The 18,861-nt window shown below is 34.5% G+C and overlaps 1 protein-coding gene across 1 annotated transcript in view; it reads right to left on the bottom strand.

The window, feature by feature from the left end:
• Window positions 1-18,861, bottom strand: part of NEURL1 (neuralized E3 ubiquitin protein ligase 1) — a 103,907-nt gene that overhangs the window by 15,420 nt on the left and 69,626 nt on the right. Inside the window, exons 2-3 of the mRNA XM_070945878.1 lie at window positions 16,030-16,271; window positions 14,599-14,920 (exon numbers count right to left, since the gene is read on the bottom strand). Of these exons, the coding sequence (XP_070801979.1) occupies window positions 14,599-14,920; window positions 16,030-16,271 (564 nt within the window). The remainder of the gene's footprint in view (window positions 1-14,598; window positions 14,921-16,029; window positions 16,272-18,861) is intronic.

The following is an 18,861-nucleotide window of genomic DNA, read 5'->3' as shown; positions in this document are numbered from 1 at the left end:
TACAGCCCTTCCTTGTTCACATTTGTTTTGCTCCTAAGGGTATACATATAGTCTGACACAGACATTAAGAATTAGCTGCCACTCAGTGTTTTACAATTCACTTTTACATATATTAAATTTATATACACATGTCTCAAATATAACAGATTTAGTTAGAACTTGGTTTTATTATATTTTTCATGACCAAAGTAAAAATTCCATTTTAGAATTGTTTAGAATTCTGAATTGTTTTCCAATCCACAAACACTTTACTATTGAAAGATAATCAACTACATGGACTCGACTGAAATATTAGTTCAAGATATACAAATTTTCTGTCTGAGGAATGTTTTTAAAACTCTGAGCAAACAGTTATCCAAAACGTTGTGTGTCAGTCTTGTCATCTCATCCCAATAAATACTATGGTGATCACTGTAGTTTCTATGGTGTATACAGTATGCAGGGGACAGTTATAATTATGATACGTTTTAACTATTTATTAATGCAAAAGAAACTTCTGTTTTCAAACAACTCAAGAATCTTTGTTTCATTTCAATATACTGTAATCCAGAATTATTGCTATATTTTTAACTTCAAACTTATTGACTGTAAGAAATTAGTAGTTCCCTGTGCAGTTCAAAAAACTTCCTTAGCTATTGTGACTCAGATAATAATCAAAACCAATTCTAGTTGCAACACAGTTATACAAAGTGTAAAATAGGATCTGATAATCTTCAGATTATCAAGGACATGGATCACAGCAGTAAAAATAAATAAGGCATGTCTGTGTAATATCACAGTGCAGAAAGCTAAGTTTATTCCAGAAGCAAATCCGAACAGTTCTAACTGACCAATTGGATGAAGAGAGAAATATATGTGTACAATCAGCCTTGGTGGCAGGTTGAGTGATTAGGGTTTTGATTATGTGGTTCCCAAGCAACTTCTGCATATTTGATGTGCTTATAGGTCATCTTGGTTTACTAAGGAAATGTGCTTCATGGAGCAGGTGAACAAATACCAAAGGCATAGGTGATAAAAACAGAAAAGGGAACAGAGGGCCAATGATGTGTCATTGAAAAAGAAATGTTTTTTATTTGCTTCTGTTGTGTTTCCTGAAAATTACCTGAAAGATTACTGCATGTAACTTCCTAATGTGATCAATGCATACTGCACAGCTTTTAAAGGATTTTTCACACCGACTCATAGTTGTTGGGAGACAGATGTTCCTTAGTGTGTTGATCAGGAGACCAACAAACACACCAATTTATACAGTTTGTTTCTGTATATCTTGAGTCCAAGGACAGAGTGCTTGGAAGGATTTGAGCCACCACTACTTTTAGTAGTGGTGGCTCAAATCCTTAGTTCACCTGCCTTTTCGATGATTTTAGCCAGGAGGAACATGCTGAGGGAGATGGGTGTTTTGGGGGGAGGGGGGGGGTTTAGATTATTAATACTCCTTCAACCGAGGAGGGTGCAAAGGGCAATGGTACATAGATAGAAATAGATATAAGCTGGTATCAGGCTTAAAATTCCTTGTCAGAGTAGTTGAGTAGGTAGCGGCATATCAGTTCCAAGCATTCATGGATGAAATTGGTTTTTTAGATACATTTCAGGCTGCTTTCAGGCAGGGCCATAGAAAGAGATACAATTGGAATAGAATCAAAGAATATAAAGGTTGGAAGGGCTTTTGTTCATTTAGTCCAATTCCTAGTCCAACGGGGAATCCACAATTAGACCATATCTGATCTCATGCAATATATTTAAACATTTCCAATGAGTGAAAGTCCATCATCTCCTGAGGCAGTCTGTTCCACTGTTCCTACTATTGAGATTTTGTCTGGTTGTTTACCCAAATATTGCTCCAGCTCAGTCATTGTACTGTGGGTTATATTCTCTCTCCTTACTATTCAACAACCATAAAATTAACCGCAGCAGCTTCAGGAAGAATCCTGAAGTTCTGTTGACTGAGATATCTCCTTAAAGACACAAACCACAAATCTCTCTCATTTTTAACCTGTTGTACGTCATGCATTCTGCAATATGGTTCACATAGGATAAAAATGAGGAGTTCACCATATCTTTTTCTGGAAGGGAACTCAGAAATTACAACAGGTCCAGAACCTAGTGGTTAGAGTTGTGTCAAATACTTTCTGAAGGGAGCATGTAACACCAGTTACAGAGAGGTGTACCATCCTGGGAGAGGACACAGTGGGAACTTAATACAAGGGTGTTTTTAGTGGCAGCTTCAGCGTTTTGGAATTCTCACCCCTAAAAACTTGATCTGCCTTTCTGTACTTTGTTTTAAGAAGAATTTTAGAAATATCTTTTATATTCTAGCCTTTTTGTTTGTTTATAGGCTGTTTTACACATTTTTATGATCTAAATAAGGTTTTTAATTATTTATGATACTCCTATTTTATGAATAAAAAATTAGCTTAGTATTTATTGTTGACTTGATAGTCTTCAGAATTTTTGTTGTAGTTATCTGCCATGGTTTGCCAGAAGTGTGCAGTAAAGAAATATGAATGAAATAAATCAGAAATAAAGAAACACAGAATTACTTAAATAGATATGCTTGGTGCAGTAGATCACAAGAGCTATATAATGATTATTTGGAATATACTTTCTAAGACAAATAATTGTATGGCAACTGTTAATATTATATATTTCAGATTTCAGATATGTGAGCTGTTCTGACCAGCTTTAATTGTACTAAAATGTCACCAGAAGATATTCAATGCCACTTCAGAGAATGCCAGCATAATTCAGAATTTTTAGTTCACAACCAAAATCAGTCTATAGGGAATGCTCAGTTTTCATACTTCCTTCATGCCACTTCATCAATTTCGCTGTAATTCAGGTATGAAAAAACAAGTTTGCACATGTGCTTAAATGCATTTCTTCAAAGCCCATTTGAGACTTTCAAAATTATTACAAGCAGAAGGATATGATCAGATGTTTAACATACATGGATAGGAGCCAAACATGTTAAACCGAAGCAAATTAAGTTACTGTAAATCTATGATGTGAATTGTCACTTATTTCTTTAGTCAGTTATTTACAGAGTTTAAGATGATACCAGGAAAAAATATGCTCTCATTTAAACTATATTCCAAGTAAAAAAACAAAAACCTTGGGTAATCTTAATTTTTAAATGTAAAATTAAGAATTCCTTGCATTAGAAACAGATGCAAAGCAAATAGCTGAAATAGTAGCTCTAATTCGATAACTTTAATTCTACGTTCTAGTGAAAACTAGAATGGTACCAAGGAAAGCCATATATAGGTATTTTTTTTATGCCCAAAGATATTTTGAAGAATTCAAATATTGATGAATTCCTGTAATATGTTGATTGATGGGTAACCGAGAATGATTTTTTTTTTAAAAAAAAAATATCCCTCTACAAAACACAAAAAGAAAAAAGAAAAAATACGTAACGTTGTAAGCAAACTACAAAGTAGGAAAAACTTAGAATATCTTCCCCTTCCTCCCTTTTTATATGCATAACATATAAGACAGCAAGACTATTATCGGGCTGGATAAACTTTTTCAGGTTTATCTTTAATCACTGCCAAATATTAAAATTAAATTCCAATATATATGTTTGAAGTAGATTCCACATTTGTGATTAAAACTTCCTTGGAGTATTGATATGATCCATTAACAAATAAAAAACTAAATTAAAATTTCCACATAGAATTATATGTTCTATCTGTATATTAAAAATGAGCAAAGCATCCATTTTAACTTTTGTTGAGTATAATAAAGCTGACTATCCAAACATTTAATCACCAAGATTAAAAAATGTTTTCAGTGTGAGATACCAGTTTATCAATGAAAATAACTATACATCAAATTTCATTTTTAGGTCAGTAACTACTACCGTACAGTATTTCTAGAATATCTACATCTACATAATTATGTTGTTTTTCTGACCATTAAGTATTAAAGCTTATGTCAAATCAAGTGTGCTGATTCTCTACTTTGGTCCTGCCCAAATAGAAATGATGAATATATAAATAGCCTTTTGACTTATTTGTTTTGCAACTGAAGAACATTTTAATCTCATTCTAGCTGCCTCCTTTAAGCATCGGGTTTCCTAGGCACTAGTAGCATTAGCACCCATGCTAACAGTTATTCAGCTGAATGAGTAGTTTAATGCTGAAAGTGGGTTGCTATGGAGAGAATCATACAAGCAAGTAAGACTTATCAAGGGCACCGGTGCACAGGTTTAGGCAGTCTATTGCGTCTGTTGATATTTATTCCTTGTCTCTCTCCCACACCCCATATGTTGCAACAGAACAAAGACTAAGTATAGCATTTGAAATATGCCAACAACCTCTGTCACCTCAATCCGTTTACAAGATTAAATCAAGTAACATCCACAGACTTCAGTAATATCAATTACCTAAATTAATTCCTGTTTCTCCACAACTTTATATATCCTATAAGCTTCCATCTTCAAATAGCACTCTCTTATATTTTTTATAAAAGCTCAACAAACTACTGGACCTATCTACTTTTCTTATGTAACAGATCATTGGTATCATTTTCTCATGTTGCTTGATAATATTAAGAATTCAAATCTTGGGCTTGAATGATTTTCTATGTTTAATGGATTTATAAAGCATTACGTTTTAAAGAATACAGAAATTTATTCTTTCGGTTAAAAAGTGGGTAACTTGGTATCATTTAGCAGTAAACTATTCACAAATACTATATATCAGTGATGGCTAAACTTTTTGCCATTGCGTGCCAGGAGGGGGGGAGGTTTGCGCATGCGCGTGCCCACACCCATAATTCTATGTGCCCTGCCCTGCACATGCATGCGCAACCCCCCTGCCCCCCCGCTCCTGGCACACGATGGCCCGGTAGACCTGTTTTTCTTTCTCACCTGGCTCCAGATCCTCTCTGTGCATCTGGGGAAGGCAAAAACAGCCTTCACCACCCCCTCCGAGACCCTCCGGAGGCATGAAACTCCCAGTGGGACAGGAAATTATGTTTTTTGCTGTCCCCAGCCTCCAGAGCCTCCAGAGTTGTTATAAAGAAATCATCAAATATTAGAATTTGGACATTCTCCTTCCAAACTGCTGTTTGTTCAGATCAAGTTTGGTTTTATAATAAAGTTGGAGAAATGGCTGGCGTGAAACACCCCCACCCCCGTTTTTGAGATATTAGATTTTTTAATTGTTTAATGGGTTTTAGTTGTAAGGTTCTTAATTTTTGGCCAAAGGGTATAATTCTTTTAAATTTTTAAATTTTGTATTGGATGTTTTTTACTTGGCTGTGCACCGCCCTGAGTCCACCAGGAGAAGGGCGATATACAAATTTAAATAAAATAAAAATAAAATAAAAAATAAATGGTGTACATGTTTATACATTTACCATGTAAATGTAAAATGAAGGAGACTCTTAAATTAAGCCTGACAGATTCTCTTAAAATATTACACTTTGGAAAAGGGTTTTGAATTTAATGAATCTAAGAGAAACTCTATGTGTGATTCCTTTTACATTTCATTTTATTTCTTCACTTCAGAATATTCTTCATAAACACAGTTCCATGGCAACAAGATGTTATTAGGAATAGTAATAAAGATTGTCTTTATTTCAGTGTGGGATTGCATACAATAGTAAAATCTTTAGAATCTTAAGAACATACCCAAGATATTTCTTTCAGGTAACTATGCTGGAAAAATCTCTAAAGATTTAATCATATCCAGACTAACATGACCAGTCATATGAAAAATATCTACCAAGCAAGTGGTCCCATAAATAAAAAATAGAATGTGGAGACAGAAGAAAAATAGTATGAGAAACTATCTGAATTGGCCTCTTTCCAATCAGTACTTCTACAGAAAGAAGATCTGAAATAAATGTTTTCAGCATAGGAAAGATGAGCAGTTTAGGATGAGCGCTTTCCCCTATATGACCCTGATAATTTTCCAGAGTGATTGGATCTGCTAATTAAAAATAGCAAAACAGAGACATGAGCAGAGCACTACAAAAATACCATGTGTCTTGTGATCCTGAAATAGTCAGACATCACAAACAAAAGTAAATCCAAATCTGAAAGCCTGAATAATTCCCCAAATTGTAAATTAAGTGTCACAAGATTCACAATAAAGGGACATGAGACCAAGATCTTCTATTTATACAATATTATCAGAGGTGGTATTCAGTAGGTTCTGACCATTTCTGGAGAACTGGTAATGGAAATTTAGAGTACTTTGGAGAACCGGTAAATACCACCTTTGACTGGCCCCACCCTCATCTATTCTCTGCCTCCTGAGTCCCAGCTGATCAGGACGAAATGGAGATTTTACAATATCCTTCCCCCTGGAGTGGGGTGGGAATGGAGATTTTACAGTATCCTTCCCCTGCCACACCCATCAAGCCACACCCACAGAATCAGTAGTAAAAAAATTTGAATCCCACCACTGAATATTATGCATGACCAGCACTAAGAACAAGTTAACAGTAATCTAACCATTTTGGGAGGAGTCCATTTGAGATAGTTCAAGAACATACAGTGTTTAAAAACTTGTAATGGTTACACTTTTTGTCACTCTAAAGATAATGCAATATTGCATATAATCTAGTGTCCATACCCATCTATGATCATTTTATGTTGGCTACTTTATAATTTTTATATCTATATTAGATCTATTAGATTATTTTCTACACATACAATAGTTTCTGGAATACTTCTCTGCGTCACGTAGCAGAATGTCCATCATATCTGTCATTTATGTGCTGAGTGGTCACTTGGAATATACAGACACAGATTCATGAATTTAAAAATATCTCATTTGTATAATATTTAATGATTTCCTGACAGGGCTAGATATACTATTTAGATTTGAAATAAAACCAGATTCATCCATATGAATAATTCTACATAATAATTTTTAACGGTTTAGCCAACTATTTAGTTTATAATCCACATTGAGAAGTAAGGTGGGCCTCTAAAATGTCAATTCTTGTGAATTTTTTAAGGTTCAAAATTATCTTAGATGGTTTCTGGTAAGATTCTGGTAAGCGGTTTCCTTTCTGCAAAGTATTGCCCAAAAAGAAAAATTTAGACTATTTGATTTCTTTTATAAAACTCCCCTAACAGTTCATCAGAGACTTTCCACTTTGAATTGAATTAATTATCTCTGAAATTTCTGAAATAGAAAAAGGCGATTCCATAAATTATATATCTTCTGAAGCTAATTCTGGGAATATTTTTTTAAATATTTATTAATTTTTACTGGTTATGAATTATTTGAGAATATAATTGCTGAAAAATTGCTTGAATTCTTTACTTATATCTTTGGTTTTATTCACTATTTGTCCATTGCTGTTTTAATTTTTATATACCACCAAAAACTCAAAAGCAAATTTCCACAACGTTAAAGATTTGAACAGCAGATAACTTTTTAAAATATTTAGGCAGCATAATTAGTAAGAATGTTAACAAATTATTACCTAATAATTCTATAACAACATGGAAAAAGTTAAATAGGTAAATGCAAAACTGTACTTCAAAACATGTTAACATTTTAGGGAGAACTGCAGTGGTAAAAATGAAAATCCTTTCATGGCTCAACTTTCTGTTCCAATGCTTCCCAATGGAAATTTCAGAACAGGGGTTAAGCCCTTGGGAAGAAAAATAGAAAGCTTCTACTTTCATGCAAAAGAGAGAGAGAGGGAGGGAGGGAGGGAGGGATAGGGGGAGGGGGAGTGGGGAAAGAGAGAGAGAGTAAATAAAAGGATTTTATATAAGCCTCAGAAACAAAGCACTTTAGGTATGCCCAATTTAATAATGTATTATGAAGCAGCACAGTTAGAACATATGATTCCATTTATTATGGAAGACTTTTCAAAACAACAGATTCAGATTGAAACTATATTACAGCCAAATAATTTTGTAAATCAGTTATTTTTTCATCTAAAATATTTTTCTAGAATAAAGAAATTTGAAGATGTCGTAACTAAATTGATGCTTCAAAGTTGGAAGCTTTGAAAAAAGATACTTCTTAAACTCCTTATTTTTTTTTTTATAATAATAAGGAAACTCTCAATAAAGATCAGATAGACCAATGAATAGATGATAAATGATATGGCTCTTTGGGTATCATATCTTTTTGTGTAACAGAAAGAGCTTTTGCAACATGGTCTTATATTGTCTATGGAGATTCTTAATCATCTAGGTCATGGTTTTCACAAGGATGCTTTTTCAAAAGGCAACTGGGCTTTTTCACTTCTCCTCCAAGAAGCTTCTTCAGTACCTGAGGTAAACTTCAGAAGAAGCTTCTTGGATGAAACGTTTTCAAGGAAAAAAATAAGAAAGTCCAGTTGTCTTTTGAAAAAGCACCCTTGGAACATAAATTTTGAGAATTTAATACTTTACTATTTAAGAACAACCAAAAGAATAATCTCAAAAAAATATAGGTTATTACTGCAATTAGAAATAGGAGATCCACCATTTGGTTTAAAGGAAGTTTGGGATATTGGGAATCCCATTCAGGAGATAAATTGGCAGAAATTATGGAAAGATGGATTCACCTCAGCTACAATGGAATAACTGCAAAGAAGGATTATGCATCACTGGCACTTGATTTTCATTAGATTGGCACATATATATCAAAATTATTCTTCCAAATGTTAGAGAAGGTTTTTCATGGGTTGTTTTTTTCATTTGTGATGGTTATCTGATAAAGCTATAACCTATAATCTGTACATGTGCGATACCTGTCTCTTTATTTATTTATATTAGTTCTTTTTCTCTCTCTCTCTCTACTTTTTTTCTTCATATCCATCTTGGACTTGAAACTGTTAATCACAATTCAATAAAAACAATAGGAAAAATGAATTAAAAAGATCTCCATGTGCTTTCACCACAATGCTTTCCTCCAGGGTTGCCATTCCACTCAGCATATTGCAAGGAGATGATTTTGGATGCCATCAATGGATATAAATGTTATAGATATCAAACTTGTAAGCATTGTATTTTAGTGTTAGGGTGAGAAAAAGATGCAGCTGATTATCAGGAACTATAATAGTGTGTGTGCAGGGATGGGGGGGGGGTGTAATCTGGTCCGGTTAGAAGGTGGGAGAAAGAGTTGGAAATAAAATGGAGGCTGGCTGGTTGGAAAGAAAGTCTCTGTTTATTTGGTTTCCAGAAACTTCAATGACTGAATGAGTGGATGGATTTTTATAGGGTTCTGGGATTAAGTATTAATTTATCATCCACAAAATGTATGTCATTCATCTAAAAGGAAGTTGTTTAATTAGGTTAAGGCAGAACATATCTTGACAGATGATGGAGTGGGCACTACCATATAAATCAAGTCCTAATATTACAATTCATGGTTGATAACTATACTAATAAATTAACACCAACATTATATGTTGCTTTTGCTAATTTTAATTATGCCTTTGACTCAACTTCCAGAAAAAGGTTAAGGCAAAAATTGAATAAACCCTCAGTTGATAGTTTTTACTCCTATCTTTATAAAAATTCCATGACAGTTTAAAAATAAAAATCCATCCAAGGTTTTTATGCCAGGGAAATCTTGACAAGTTTTCAAGATTTTTGAAAAGCATTTCTATCTCCTCTCATAAGCAGATGATGTAGTAGTACTGGCATTAACAAAGGTTACTTTACAGAGACTACGTCCTTCTCAGAATTCTGCTATGAGAAAGTTTAGAGATCAGTTATGAAAATAACTTATTGCACAGCCCATAAACTTCATAGACTATAGATGGACACTAAATAGTCATGAGATGCAACAGACCATACAATTTAAGTACCTGGGTAATAAAATATCTCAGAAAGCTTTAGAATACACAATTCAGAGGAATCAACTTTGGCTATTCAAAACTTATACAGATCTTGGGAAGTATTATTTCTAGCTGCAATTAAATGATTTATTGCTAAAGACCAAATACAGCATCTGTACACAGATAGGACCCTATAAAAACATCTTAAGATTGGAGTCCCTATGGTCTAATCTTTTTATGGTCTGGTCTGTCTGATTTCCTCTGACAAATTTATCAGCAAATGGTAAGGGGCCACCTTACATAATTAAAATTACTGTGACTTCTCACTGGAAGCCACTTTAGCCTTAGCTCATGATCATACGAAAGCCAAGGTAAGGCAGAGTGTAACATATAAAAAAAGTCAGGAAGCAAAATTCTATGTGGCAGCAGGCGTCTACTTTGGGTACTCAACCTTTGCCTGCCACATATGTGAGATCGATTGACATATCAGACAATTATAGACAAGATACGACAGTAGAAAAATTTAATGCTTTGCCTACAGCTATCTTGGGACAGTGGTATAAGAAAATTTCATACAATGAATAGCTTTGCCCATGTAATTGGTTATCTTGAAACTACTGCTCTTTTTCTTATATGATGTAGCCTTTGCCAGGAAATTTAGGCACACTATTTGACTTTATAAATAGCAAATTATTATTAATGGAGATTCAACCCACCCAGATTCATTTTATCTCTGATATTTGCTATCTGATTGAATTAACACTCTGAGATGGTAGTGTTCCATCTCAAAGCTGAGACAAGGAGATGAGAAGAAAAGAACTGTTAAGTTGTTCTAAGATAAACTATCACTCGACATAAAACTGGGAAAGATGTCAAGTTATAGAAAGAAAAGTTTCCCTTAGAATGAAATTTCTTTCAAAGATGTGGTGGGGTAATATTTTAGAAAGATTTTAAGATGTACGCTCAGAATTGCTTTTCTCAGAGTGATAAGAAAGTTGTTCTTTCCTACTGGGATGGACTGTTGTCTCTGTGACATTAATTAAAAAATAGCATGCGTAAACTACATTAAATATTGACAAAATAAATCAGAGCAAAAACTATTAGAGAAATTCCCTGGTAGACAGAGTCATCTTCAGATCTCAGACTGACAGTCTCCAATGTCAGATGATAAAAGGAAGTAGAAAATTCTACAATATTCTGAAATGAAAATGTGAACTAAATAAAAAAACTTTAGTCTCCTAGGAGATTATGGAAAGGCATTCTTCAGTAGCACAAGATGCCAAAACAGTGATAAGCCTATTATGCCAGATGTTCAAACTGGCTTAAGAAAAGACCTCAGGAACGTAAGATATTATTGTTAATGCCCACTGGGTACAGTAACTGAAAAAGCTAAAGAATACCAAAACAAGCCCATATGTGCTTCATTGATTAGAGAAAGATCTTTGATTGTGTCAGTCATATCAAGTCGTGAATATGCTTAGAAAAAGGGATAATCTCAGAACATTTCATTGTTCTGATGAAAAACCTATGTACAGACAGAACATAGTGAGACAGACTAACTCCAGTTGGCAAAAGAGTGAAACAAGACTGTACACTCTCCCTTTATCTATTCAACATTTATGCTGAGTATATATTATGAGAAGGTAGATTGGGAGAAGATGAGTGTGGGTTTTAAATTTAAAAGAAGTAATATCAAGAACAAGTGCTATGCTGATAGCCAAAAATGCAACTGATCTGCAATCTCTAATAATGAAAATCAAGGTGAAAGGAAAAAAATTAGATTAACATGAAATACAAAGAGGAATAATCTAATAGATAACAAATACAACAACCAGCCTTAGAACTGATAATGAAGATACTGAATATCAGAAGCAATAATTACCTTCTGGTTTTTAGGATCAATCATCAAGAGAAAAGGAATAATGCAGGGAAGAAAGAGTAGCACCAGTGAACTTCCAATGAAGGCTTTGAAAAAGACATTCAATAGCAGTGTCCTAAATCTACAAAGGTTAGACTAGGCAAGCAATTGTATTCCTTCTAACACTCTATGGAAATGAAAGTTAGGCTTCCAAGAAGCAGGATAAAAAGAGTATTGACATTTTTGAAATTTGGTGTTGAGAAAATACCATGAGATTACTGTGGACAGCCATGAAAATAAATCTATCAAAAAACCCAAATCAAACCAGAGTTCCCGCTTGAGGCACTTATTAGCAGGCTCATATTATCTTGTTTTGGACACATTATGCAAAGACCTAGTTCTCTGAAGAAGGCTCTGATGCTGAAAAAAGTGGAGGAAAGAGGAGAAGAAGAAAGCCAAAAGCAAGGTGGATAGATTCAGTTATATTGTCAATGGGGACTTCATTAGAAGTCCTTTAAGGACCCGGTTAGGGACAGATTGTCCTGGAGAAATTATCTGTACTCACTAAGTGTCAACACTCACTTGACGGCACATAATCAATCAATGTCAGAAGATGGCTGTAACATGCGATGTAAAAGACATTCTGATATATCTAACAGGACCAGACAATTAGGAAAATCTCTCTAATAAATTATAAAAATTTCTAGTATTACTGTTAAATCGTTGGACATGAGATGAGCAACAAATAAAATTTATAAAAAAAAAAATACATGCATGCATGCATACATATATACATACATACATATGTACGTACGTACTATAGAAATCAATTCTTGAATTTATTTTCTTCAATTTCTGGACAAGGCTTTGACCATTTAGGGTCACTATGTGCTCTACTGGAACAATAAATGTTTTATGGAAATGAATGCAAATTAGTTGTGATTCCCCTCATTCTTTGGGATTGCCCTCATTCTTTACTCTTTGCTTTTTCAATCTGCTGCCTTTTTATGTCCAGACAGAGCCATCTGTTTTACAAATTCAATATTTAATCTAAGTCATTCAGTGCTCTTTCTTCTTTATATAGCATAGAAAATAGCCTGTTACCACATTAAGCACAATAAATTATATAATTCCCTAATATATATGAATTCATTTATTTCCTTAGATGCACAAGTGAGCATCACCCTGACTTTCACTAAAGGAGCACTGTTTGTCATACCTTTACTATGCAATAAAGCAGAAGAGTAATTTTTTTTCAGAGTCCAAAATTAAATAAACAGATTCAATTTTGTAAACTAGTAGTTTTAACATCAGCAATTGCACTTAAAATCTAAGATTTATATAAAGCAATAACCAATTAATTCTCTTTGTGGGTGCAGTCTGAAATTAATTTCCTTATCCAGTTGTAACAGAGATATGCAATACATGGGGAATGAACAAAGTACATTCCATATTTTAAAATATGCACCAATGGTCTGTCATAACAAAAAATATTTTATTAATGATATTTATTTTCATAGTAATTTCTGGCTTCCAATCCTGGAAATGTTTGCTTGATCTTGGATGTTCTTATAAACAAAATGTAAAAATGTAAAAAGGGCATCAAGCATCATTTTTACAACAAATATGGTTTAATATCATCTGTTATTGTCTGATATGTCTAATTATGTCTGTTCAAGGAAAATATGATTAAAAGACCACATAAATGTATTTGGAGATTATATATTATATGATGATATATTTTTAGGTATCAATGAAACAGCACAAGTTTTGCATGTAGAAAATAACAGGTTCAATAAAGACAATGCAGAAGTTGTCTACCAATAACTTTAAAGAGACTGACACACAGAACAGACATTAGATTGCATTTTCCTCAGTGACAGAACTGCCCTAGGGATTAGGGTGACATTGGCCATATTTACCTCTCATGAGTTTGGGCCACCAACCATTTCCGGAGGGCAGGAATAAATGATGTTGCCTTCTATTCATCTCCAACTCATCATAAATAGAATGTCTGCCTGTATTTTCCTATTTCAAGATGACAATAATGTTTTCTGGCTTATGCTGGTTCAAGTGCTGTGATCCAGTTTACATGCTGTGTTTTACATTGTCTTAGGCAGCCCACTTTACTTTGATTACCCACTGCACAAAGGCAGAAACAGTCTTATCTCATTTTTCCTCCTTTCCTTCAAAATGGCCTGGTGAAGCTTTTGAATGCCTTGGCAGTTATGACATTTGCTTGACACAGACAAATTGTTTCATACACACACACACACATGCAAACCACATATACACACGAGAGAGAGAGAGAGAGAGAGAGAGAGAGAGAGAGAGAGAGAGAGAGAGAGAGAGAGAGAGAGAGGAAGGGAGGGGGAGGGGGGAGATAGTTTTTCCATTGTTGAGCTACCGACTTCTCCAGTTGGATTTTTTTTAAAAAGATCATTTTACAGATTTTCTAGTCAGTTAAGTTAAAAGCATTTCACTTCCAACAGGGATATTGTCTATATCTACCATATGGAAGTGACTTGCCATGGATTAAAGACATTTTCTTTGTTTCTATGTACCATAAAGTCAAATGACAATAAAATGCAAAAAGCCTGCAATAGCTCTCTATAAAGTTTAGTTCATGCCAGCTGAGTCCTTAGCTCATTAACAGTTTATGTCCAAAGCAAACAATTTTAAGGTGTACTGACAATCTGCTGTATTGCTCTTTAACTTCTTGACTTTTGGAACTAGAACAAGAAACGGTGACTAGAAGATAAGCATAACAGGATATGGAGTAAGGAAAAAAAAATCAAGAGATAAAAATTCATGGATGGCTATATTGTTTCAGAAACTCACATCACTAGAAATGGCCTGATTCTGTTGTTCAGCCACTGGAGAGTCATTACTAATTCAGATAATGCAAGAATTAAAGTATTTCTTCTAAAGAATACAAGGATGTACTGTAGCAACTCATAACAATGCTGTATTGTTTTCAAATATGTACCTACCTAATAGTTGCACTCCACGAGTGAGTCCATAGACATCAATCAAAGCCCACAATGGTTCAGTTGTCCTTACCCCACTGAAGAACAACATGGCAGCAGAATCATTCACGCGATAAAACACACGTCCCTTTTTATCCACCCAGAATGCTATGATATTTCCTTCATTTGCAAACTCTTCTGGAAGGGCCTTTGCCCAAAATCCACTTTGAGAAACCAGATCTGGGCATGCATACTTGGGCAGAGTTTCTGGGTTAATCCTAGAGGGATCCTTGGACGTAAATCCCAGTCGAAGAGCTCCACTCCAACAACACTGCTTCTTTGTGATCTAAAAACAGAACAAGATCAGTATAATTACTTTGCCTCTTTATTAGGTATGCATAGGATTAAGAATATGAATGGATAAGGAATTTTAACACATTTAACAATCTGATGGTGGAGATATACGGACGAAGAAACTGTGCTTGCACAAAGCGTGGAAATATGAATACAATATGTTATGAGATCTGTTTTTGAAAGGAATGAGGATGTGATACAAATACTGTAACAATAAGTTGTGTGTGGTTCCCAATCATCATGGTGATGTCTAGAGGCAATTTCACAGTAATTCCATTGTTAGTCTCATGTGTTCTTACCTAGGCTTCCTAGAAATTAAACAGCACAAACTTAGTGCTGGCAAACCTCTTTAATTCATATGGCTGTAAATTACCTTCATTTACAGTCTGCAAGGCTTGATAAACAGTCTTTCAGAGGAAGGTTATCAACACCCACCTATCTCACGTGGAACGCTGCTGAAGATCTAATTTCCAGGCGCAGGGCAAACTTGGCACAGAGTCACAAACAGAAGTTTCAAATCTTGAATCGGCCAGATGAACTAATTGCTTCTTGCAAAAGCTCACGTCCCACTTGTTTCTCTTTTATGTCTTATGGGAGGGGCCAATCATCTCCAAGCCTTATTCCCAAATCAACCCTGTTTCCTTAATTGTTCCTGTCTCCTGGCAGCTCTGCGCATGCGCACACTGGAAACAGGCTAACACTATTCTTCTGCTTCACTGAAGTCAGACTCCGGAGGCAGCAAAGAACTACCAGATGGCTTTGGCCCCCTCTCTGCCTCCAACTCAGAGCCATCATTCGAGCCTTCCACAGACTCCAGGACTGGCCCACGTTCGTCCCCAACCTCCTCACTGTCCAAATCTGCTGCCAGCTCTCTGGTGGGCCACAACACATGGACAATTTAATTCAACCATAACAGAGAAGGGACACTTTCCTGCTAAATTGAGAGAACTCAGATCATACCAACTCCACCAATCAAATCATTTCTGCAAAATATGAAATCTCTTTCAGTATGGAAACATATGGGAAAATACTGCAAAGGCTGCCATATCAAGCCAATGTTTGTGTTAAAAACACAGCAAGTAGAAAGAAGCACCAACTCACCTTAAGTCTGATTTGCTCATAGATGACTATTGGCCTGTTGGTGAAGGTGATGGCGTTGCAGAAACTTGCCTGTCGCTTGACCACTTTCTGAGTGGTATCCATAATGATCTGTGACCCCTTGGTGTGAGGATGGAAAAGCAGTGGGCTGACAGAGAGAGTGCCACACTGTGAGATGGGTAGACAGTGCTTTTGCTTGTGGTGACATCGATGAGAGGAAGCAAGAAAGGGCCCACCAATGGAATCTGAGACAAGAATAAGGAGAGAGATTGATTTGTTTAAATCAAACAAAAAGGAACCACTATTGGTGAAAAACATTGAATGAAATCATTGATTAGCTATGAGACTATTGTAATTTATAAAAAAATGTATAAATTACAATAGTTACAGTATAACATAAACTACAATATAATATAAGTAATATAAATAATCACAATGTAACCATACATACATACAAAGAGCACCAAAGATAGTTGATATGGATGGATAGATGTTTTTTTATCTGGCTGTTCACCGCCCTGAGTCCGAAAGGAGAAGGGCGGTATAGAAATTTGAATAAATAAATAAATAAAATAAATAAATATTTAAGTCAAGGGACTATACAGCATTCAAAACACTTTTTTAGCTTGCAAAATGTTCTTTAGTCACAATTGCTTAATATCAGTAATTCAAAATAAATTATGTAAAATAAATTCTAGATGAAACTATATATAGAAGGGAAAGAACAAGTGTACTGCATTTTCTGTATTTACTGTATTTCCCAGCAATTAGTCCCAGATTTTAACTAAATCTATAAATCTTTAGAAAATATATAAGAGTGTAGAATAAAAATACAATGATGTACCTAGCTGGGTAGTGAAACATCTTCAGGTAAACAACCAAGCTCAAAGAGCACCAAAGATAGTTGATATGGATGGATAGCATTTATGGCTTGCCATGAAAGCCTGGAAATAACCCTAACCCTAACCCTAACCAAATACAATATGACATACAGGCAATCCCTGGATTAAGAACATTCAATTTACAGACAACTCATACTTACAAATGGGCTGCCTATTACTTAAAATGGCAGAAAGTTGAATGTCAGTGTGATCTGGCTCAAAATGGTAAGGAATGTTCTCTTTCCTTGAACCAACAATTCTGCTGAAGCTATGCAATGTTTTCATGATGTGGTGCATGTGTTTTTAATATATAGCCTATTTTCAGTGGTTTTCGGTGATTCATAAAAACATTGCACATTGATCTGAATTCTGCACACGGTAATAAATTTTAGGTCAGGCACTAAATACAGGAAATACCATGGCAAATCAATTTGAAAGTAAATAGTATTGAGCACTGATACCTAATATTTGTTTCCCTTTCCTGTCCAGTAGTGTTGTGCAGATAAATAGAGATATGCTAAAACTTCAATTTCCATTAGTGTAGAATGCTCGCTGAGTGTAAACAGAAATTGACATTGGAAACACCAGCCATGTAAAAGGAGAATCTAGTTGTGAATATTTAATGATCATTGTTTATTTCTGTGGTCTACAAATCAATGTGAATGTTGTTTGCTTTCCTTCAATAGGCCTCTCAAGTAGTGCAGACTTTTAAAAAATCACTCTGTTGCTAAATATAAACTAACAGTTAATCTTTTGGAAGAAAGAAAGAAAAAATGCTGGTCATAGTATTTTAGGATTTAGTTCTGGAATATTTTTTAAAGTGCCAGTATTCTCTTCTAGTTTAATTATGTTGTAATGGAAAGCTTATCTCGGGCATATTTTCTATGCACATTGCTTTAACTTGGAAGCTATCCTATTAAATTTCAACAAGATTATAAATCAGAATTTGGTTCAGAGCTGGAAAAGGTGGAAGAAGCCAGGAACAATAGGAAGATAGGGAATGATAAAGAATCTTAATAAGAATTCATACAGAAATAGACAATACATAGCAATGGTACAGTGTATTAAATTCAAGAACAGCTATGAATTCTACAGTGCATACCAAAAAGAAATCATGAGGTCTTTTGGAAATTGCATTGAATACTGGATAATTTGTTAAGGCACAAAAATAAATAATACATTTATTAGTCTCAATTATTCTTATCCAGTCACTAGTTCATAGCATGGTCCTTAACATGCTATTCAAAGGTGAAGCAGAGTCCTGAACGAGGAAAAATATGTGCATGCTTCTGCTAATCTATTCATGAACGAAAATACCACAATAGAAGTTTAGGAAGTAAAAGAAGTTTTAGAAGTAAAAAAACTGGAATCTTGAATTTTTCAGAAGAAAAAGAAAGCAAAATGGCAATATTTATATTTCTGAGAAAATGAACTCTTCCAGAAATTATTTCAATGTAAAATACGGTAATCTAATTTGAGATAACTTAAAGAAGTAGTAAACAAGTCCCAAATGACAGAAGAGAACCAAGAAAGTTTTAAAGAGCAAGAAAACTTTCTTGCAAGGTTATTTATTTTCTATTTTAAGGTATGTTCTAAGTTTCAATAAATCTTTTTTATTGCCCAAATCAAGGAAACAAGAAGGAACACACATTCTGGCAAAAACTGTCAAGATTTTAAGGCAAAGGGAACTAATATTTGGAGTACTTACTTCTCAAAATATTATGTATTTTGTAAAATAAAGGACTAATATCTGTGATAAGAAGCTAAGAAACATTCTGAGAGGAGACCTTATTTCATTCAGAGTTTCTGGTGCCAGAATAAATGGTATTTGGTGTGTCCAATGCTGTTTCAGGGAGGAAAAATGGAAGAGAATGAATATTTGGTTTATGTTTTCTCCTAGGCTAAGAACATAGCTGAAGGTGAAGATATTTAGAACTCTCCAGACCCTTTCATT

The sequence above is a fragment of the Pituophis catenifer genome, unplaced genomic scaffold, assembly GCF_029215685.1.
Source record: "Pituophis catenifer annectens isolate HBS135680 unplaced genomic scaffold, rPitCat1.0.hap2 SCAF_6, whole genome shotgun sequence".
Taxonomy (NCBI): domain Eukaryota; kingdom Metazoa; phylum Chordata; class Lepidosauria; order Squamata; family Colubridae; genus Pituophis; species Pituophis catenifer.
Note: the sequence above shows the minus strand (reverse complement) of the source record. Positions and strands in the feature narration are given on the sequence as shown.